Genomic DNA, 7,500 nt, shown 5'->3' with positions numbered 1-7,500 from the left:
GTTATTGCCATCTTGGGGCAGGGGGGAGGAAGGAAGAAAAACACTGATATTTAATTGGTGTAAATCAGCATGGCTTCCTTGGTTTCAACACAGCTCTACACATTTACTTTCCCTGAGGGCCTGGCCCTGATATTCAAATCGTTCCCAAGCTTTACTCTCCTGTTTAAATTTCTGAAATAAATCACTGCATTAATACAGTTTCTTTTCATTTTTAAGGGCAATTAGTAATGAAATTAAATACGATTGCTTCAAGTATCACACGTTATGCATACATCTTTATTAATATAGCCACGATCTTCAGAACCAACCATTTGGCCAGTGGAGCACATGGAAACATCTCATTAGGGTACCTATTTACATCTGCGTTCTCAGCTCATGGATGAGAGCGTTCCAGCGGCAAGCAGCAGCCCCCATCAGTACTGGTAGGGGACACCTGCTTAAACCACAAGGACGTTCTGGCTCCATTTAAGCAAAATTATGTCCTTTCGCTTCTGTAAGTAGGAGTGGTTGAAGCCAATGGGACTGCACGTGGGCAAAAGGGGGAGCATCCTTTGGCCTGAGAAACTGCAAACGTATGCTGAGCAATTTGAAGTGTTTGAAGGTATGGAAAAGCTCAAGAAAAGATGAATACATCTAACAATTAAACCCCTGGTTGTGTGGTGCTGCTGACTCTGCACCACGTGTCCCCAGGGAGATGGCTGAATTCGCGTTTTGGGAGAATGATCCCATCCCACACTGGTGGTTCAGAAAGCACTTTTGGGTTCCTCCTGGTGCTATAAAAATGTAAGGTGGCACAAAAGCAAATTTTTGTATATTCCACAACTTTGTCAGAGAACAAAAGTGATCATGTGCATGCAAATACACAAGTATGTATCTTCTTAAAAAGAGGGGAGAAAAGCAGTAATGCCAGTAAAAAAAATAAAAGCATCTCCACCTCAGTGTACCTGGCTTAGCAAACACCCAGGGCGAAGGCACAGGGGCAGCCCCAGAGCAGGACCCTCCCAAGCAGAGCTGCCAGCAGTGCATCTGCCTGCGGCAGCACATTGGAACGACATCGCCTGAAACGCTCCCTCTGATTTTTCCATTCCAGGTGGATCCACTCTGAGAGCAAACCCTCCACTTGGCCCGCTGCACCATTTGCAGCTTTTTGTGTGTGTATGTGAGTGTGTGTGTTTAATGATTCTTGACCGGCCATTTAGCCTAGGAAGTGCCTGTATTGCTTCCCCCCCCCGCCTTTTTATGAACGTTGTCACCATTCGCTCAGCACATAGAACTGAATAAGAGGAACCTCCAAGGGCAAGGCTGTGAGGGGCAGGAGTGCACTGAGATGTGCAAGCGCATGCAACATTAGATGAAAAAAACAAAAGGAAAAACTGCCAAGAAACTTGACCAAAGAGAATTGATCAGCAGAAACTAGGTCAAGTTCACAAACCTGGGGGATAATCTTCCACTAAGACCAAAAAAACCCATAACCCGAAAGTGATTAAAAGAAGGATTTCTGTAATTTGGGTTGGGGGGGGGGGGGGGGAGAAGAATGTAACGAACTAATTTAAGCTAATGTAATGTTTATAAAGTTACTTAGATAATGACACCATGTATGCCATTATAATCATTAAAACCCAATCTATGGGTTTTTTTAAAAAAAAACTTAGATGATTAACACAAAATCAAGTTGATGTGAAGGAACAATTACTTTTAGAAAAAAAATCAGGAGGTCCTAATATTCTGTAGAATGAGGGAGGATGCAGCTGTATGTCGACAGCTTTCATATCCTCATTTGAATAATGTGGCCTGAATCTGTCACTTTATTCATCCTCCTTATGCTCAGTGTACTCTGCATCAACAACAAATTAAGTTGTAAATAAGAGACAATCATCACTTTTGTTTTTAAGCAGCCTCTGCATGGAGAATTTCAATGTACTGTTTCTTTTTGACAGAAAGAAAGAGATTCTACACGCTGCTTGTGTAAGCACAAATATGAGGAAACCAACCGAAATGAAACAATAAGGCAACACTTGAGAACTGCTCCAAAATGTTCTTGGAAGTACATTTCTAGCGCCACAGAAATCTCATCTTTTAATAGGATATGTATAATAAGAAGTGCTTTGTTTATTATAAGAATTATCCTTACTTTGCTCTAAAATGTCCATTTTTTTAAAAATTTTTCATTTTAAAACATCCCCTTACTTCAGTAGGCACAAGCCAGGTACATCCCAAGAAGAAGAACAAGTGAATAAAGTCAGCTGTAACTTTTGTGTACCCAGAAATATCGTTAATCTCTAACACGATAACACAATACCATTTCACGTGCAAATATAGCATGCAGTAAGGAGAGAGGGGAGAAAGAGATTTCCTTACCTTTACATCTGAGAAGTAAGTTTTCAGCATATTGGAACTTGGGTACCGGGTGTAAAAGAACATGAGCTTGGCCTTTTTCAAGTGATTCGGTGACAAGCCTTCCTGCATGTAGGATTGAGTTAGTAAAGGAAAACACCTTCTTTCTTCTGATAAAGTTGTTTCTGAATGTGCAGGGCCTCCTTAAATACTCTACAGACCCACAGACTATAGGAGAAAATATTAACATTCAAATTGCTGCGCTGGAATTTTCTGTAAAGTAGGTAATGGAGGGATGTGAGGCCACATAACTGAATCCCTGTATTTCCTATCACTTTGGGTGCTGGGTCTCAGGAATCTTGCGAGTTTACGGCTTGTATACCATATGTATGTTCACTTGTTGCTAAGGAAACAAATGCATGAAGCATGTGCTGCGGAAAACTTATCGGAAGCTTTCTCTCTCTCTCCTTTGCAATATCAGCTAAAGTTTCTTTTCCTCTCAGTGTTGTGCTGCTTGCACAAAATAAAGCACACACATGTGAGACGACCAGAGGCGCTTTATCACTTTGAGCAATGTTTTATACAGGCAGGACACTTCACCTGTTTCACCTGTGTCGATAAATTTTAACATCTTGAGAAACTCTCTCTAAGGCTGCTGCTGCTTTGCTCCAGCGGTTGCCTTGCAAATCAAAGCAAAATTTATAACAGGCAGAACCCCTCGACACACCCCACCACAAACTTGTCGTCTCCCAATTTACACAGTTAACTCCTCAGAGAACGAAGCTGTATTTGGGGCTAACTAATCGATAATGGGCTAGTGGATCAATAAACAGCCACTTACCCTATAAGGCAGCCTATTTATCCTGGAAACATCATTACGTTTTAGATCTGTAAACAGAAGCAACTAAAAGAGTTCCCAAGGGAATGTGAAGCTAACCATAACAATCTCGGCTTGCTGATTTTTCTCCCAGCTTCTTGGCTCTCTTTTGTGTACTGTGTGCTAGGATGGCTCTGGTCACATCTGTGCCGCAGGCTGGCCCTGCCATTTCCTCAGCAAATTAATGGCTTTATAATTTATCAGAAATGAAGATGCACGTGGAGAAAATCAATGTGGCCCCCACAAGGTCAATTAAGGGTTCTTCCCAGAAGCTTCTCTAAGGACTGTTTCTCCTAAACACAATTGGTGAAAATTTCACTCGGTTCACACCTTCCGGTGACGGGAAGGTCACCCAAGTTGACAGATGCGCTGCAGCCAAGGTGCCTCTTCCACCTTACGGCTGGGCGTACGTCAGCACAGAACATCTCATTCCAGGCCTCAGCACGGGAAAATCAGACTGATTTTTATCGGCAGGGTACCAAAAATTAACTTAGGCCTTCTCAGCAGAATTCTTTTTTCTCTAGGTCATGAAATTTTCTGAAACTCTCTCCTTTTACTTCAGTTCCAAGGTTCATTTTTTTAGATTGTAAAAATGTAGCATTTAAAAATAATGTTTTTTAAAAAGGCACTGACAATGTTAGTTTAAAAATCTCTTATTATCTCAAAGTATATGGAAAACAGCTGAGCTGAACTTGCGTTTTGTTTTAGATGCTTAATGATTACAAAGAAGATAATTTATGACTGACATACTTCTTGTGCCAAGAGAAGAGTTGAAAGAACCTCCAGTTACCTCCATTAGACTGATAGAGAAGTCTAAAAGAGCATTACACTCTGCAGTGCCATCTGTCAAAATACGTAAGTGAAATAATAGTAGCAAGCTGTCACCTATTGCTTAGTGATAAGAGTTTCAGACAAATCAAAACTTCTACACCAGAAATCCATTTTGTTATGTGATCCTTTCAGGAAAGTGAAGGTCCAAAGGGGAACTCCAATACATAAACAAAAAAAAAAAAGAAACTGAAGTCTCTTTAATTTGCAGCCCCTCTGCATTAACAGACAACATGTTAATATTGGGTTTGGCATGTATTCTTTTTCAATGCAAGCTCAAAGACGGACTTAAACTTTCAAAAAAAAAAAACCCCAAGCTTTCCTATTTGCTGGATTTCAGCATATTAGACAGTTGTCTAAACATTTGGATTCCTTCTGCATTTAGGATTTTAAATTATTTTCCGCTGTAATGCCAGAGGATATTGATATTGAACAAAACATGTATTAAAAGATGTTCTGAGACTCAAATTCCCAGAAATCCTTTTTTTTTATTAAAATTACACTTGTTCTTAAGCACTTGGCAGCCTTAAAGCAACACCAAATATGCAACAAATCTGTATATCTTGATCCTAAGGTTAACGCTGTACTGTGATAAAAGATATGATCTGTATTAATCTAGCAAAAAATAGTTAATGACAGACTTAAGAGCTAAGAATTAGATAACCTATTGCTATTTCAGAAAAAAAAAAAGAAACACAATAAAACAACAAAAAAAAACCCCGAACTGACCAATTGCTTAATTTCCTTTTTAAGTGCTTGGGCTGAAAAGCAACTGTTCTTCCAAGAAAGCACTAGCTGTTTCCAGGATACTTACACACGCACAATGACTCATGATGAAATAGATTCAGTAAACATACAGCTGTACCGAACACGAGCTAAGCCCCATTCAAGGCCAGGAAAGAAAACGAGCACAAATAAATATTAAGGAGGTAAAGGGAGGAGGGGTGCCGAATGGAACGCAAACAAGCTCTGTCCCAGCAGCTCGTGTGGCTCGCCTCAATTCTCTTAGCTATAGCTTTGTGAAGACAGATGACATTCAATTCTATGGGTAATGCAAAATAGACAATAACTGCTGAAACTTGAGCCAGCTGCCAGGTGTAAAAAAAAAAAAAAAAAGGAAAGAAAAAAAAAAGGAGAGAAAGAAAAGATGATAAATCCATAAATTAATGACAGACATCTGCTCAGGAACATAAAAGATCAGAGGAACAGTGTACTGCAGCTGAACCTAAAGTGGTGTTCAAACAACCTGAGTCTCAGCATTGTGCGTTTACACAGTACGACGCGGCCTCACCTAATGCAGCAGCCGCAAAAAGGCCAAGCGCTAAGGAATAGGAAGCAAAGGGCTGGGAATGAAATGTAGACAGTCCTGCCTGGTTTAAGTGGAGAAGCATGGGGCGGGCACTGCACAGCATCTGACTCATTTGCACTTCAGTCTTCCCAGGTAACGCTCCTCTTCCGTAAAAATATTTTTCAGAGGAGATGATCTTCCACTCCTGTTACTTTCAGCCTCAGCTCCCACAAATGCTCAAACAGGCTTTTCTAGCCCACACACGTATTAAGCTGAAGGAAAAGAGGTTAAGAATAGGCTGTATCAGGTAAAAAAATCTGTACTAGCAAAGCCAAGCTCCTCCTTAAGTTACACCTAAGGTGCTTTTAATCAGCAAAGCTCTGAATAGCTGTATCTCAGAGCATCTTCAAGACCCTGCAAAGAACCATCTGGATGGAAAAATATTGAATTCATCGCCCAGGTTTTATCAACAGCACTCAGTTATCTGGCTTTCTGTACAATCGCTCATATTTTTTTTTAAGTTTAATTAGTTTAATTCTAGTCAGATGTAATAACTCCTCATTTCAAAATGTTGTAATTCACTAATTACAGCTTTCACATATTGGGACTGAAAACTCATTCCAGTTGGATTGGAAATCTGTTTAAAAATAAATAAAATCGTAGAAAGTTTCACTAATGTTTTAAAACCCTCCTGCCAGGGAGAGCATGCTAAACTTCTTCACCTTTACAGATGTCTTAACAGAATACAAACTACTGTTGTGCTTCAATTTTGATCTATGCAAATGTTTTGGGACTGAACAAGGCTATTTTTCTTGAGATGCAAAGAGGATGCATGACAAAAGAGGACCATGCAGAAAAACAATTCACTGTCTGTTTCTTTTGGAATTTGAATAAAACTTAATATTTGATTAAACAGATTAGTTTGCAAAGATACAGACTGCATTCACGACCAAGATGGGAATTCATGCTGCAGGTGCATCTTATCTTGTTTAGCAACGTACGCAAACATTAACCATTTCCTTCTACAATTCAGTAAAGAACGATTAGATACCTTTTACAAGTGCTGGTTAAAAAGAATAAAAACAAACAAAAAAACCTCCAAATAAACCAGGCTAGTTCAGTATTTTACTTACTACTAAAACCTGAACTTGGCTGTGTATGATATTCTAATGTTCTCATCCTGGTTGTATTGTCCAGGAAAACAGATGTTGCTTTCTGCAGGGAAGAAAGATCTGCATCTCTCAAGAAATTTATTCCCTATATGTGCACATTCAACAATGTAACGTAAAAGTGTTCCAGCAGAACCGACCACAAACAAACAAACTTCCACACTGCACCTTTCCCTAGAAACTATAAGCTACCTGGACAAACAAGCTGCTGCTAGAAAAAAGCCATATACACAGCCACAGCTGAGTCTACACCTTGCACAGAACTGCTATGGAACAAATCTGTTTGTCCCAGTAGGTCTGTAAAAAACCCAGATCAAAAACTAAATCCAGATTGAACTGCAACCTGCAACAGCATCTAGATGCGAAAGTCAGAGTACTTTCACAACAGGTGAAGAATGGGGGCAAGAAAGGAGGAATGGAAACACTAGCACTCGACATTTTCCCTGGCTGAGCCTCAGAGTGGCAGAGGACTCTGTTGCAGGAGCGACAGGCTCTATTATTGACTGCCAGTAAGAACAAGCAGGAGAAAGGGGAGAAATATTAAGAAAGGAAACAAGGGAGAGATGCTCCACAGGTGAAGAGGATCAAGTGCAGCCCTAGAACCACTAGCTCACAAGCTTGGCATTTTTCACCTCCCTCTCACTCCTCTCCTTGGATGAAAGAACTATTTTTATACAAAAACAATTAGTATGCTACTGTACTGTTTGGTAGAAATTACTTAATTGCTCTGGCCTGAGTCCTGCCCTCAGCTGCCACTCCTGTTGACCTCAGGACTGCTTTCTGAGTATCATAGCTTGCATTTCAATATGCAGGAGAGATTTTCAGTTTGACTCTCCAAAAGTAGCTGGCAGTAACCATGAGTGATGCTGAATTCAGACTGACTACTCTGTTTTGCCATACAATATATATGGCAAGAAGATTTCCCTGCTACCAATGCAGCAGAGATTCACTTTGGGAAAGAGGTCCCTCAAACATTATGTCTGCTACCAGCTGGCTCTCAAAAA

General features: G+C 40.2%; 1 protein-coding gene across 1 annotated transcript in view; it reads right to left on the bottom strand.

Moving 5' to 3' along the window:
• The window catches only part of PROX1 (prospero homeobox 1), a 36,312-nt gene that overhangs the window by 25,529 nt on the left and 3,283 nt on the right, over positions 1 to 7,500 (bottom strand). Inside the window, exon 2 of the mRNA XM_010207258.2 lies at positions 2,359 to 2,466. Coding sequence (XP_010205560.2) covers positions 2,359 to 2,466 — 108 coding nt within the window. The remainder of the gene's footprint in view (positions 1 to 2,358; positions 2,467 to 7,500) is intronic.

This window comes from Colius striatus, chromosome 2 (genome assembly GCF_028858725.1).
Source record: "Colius striatus isolate bColStr4 chromosome 2, bColStr4.1.hap1, whole genome shotgun sequence".
Lineage (NCBI taxonomy): Eukaryota > Metazoa > Chordata > Aves > Coliiformes > Coliidae > Colius > Colius striatus.
Note: the sequence above shows the minus strand (reverse complement) of the source record. Positions and strands in the feature narration are given on the sequence as shown.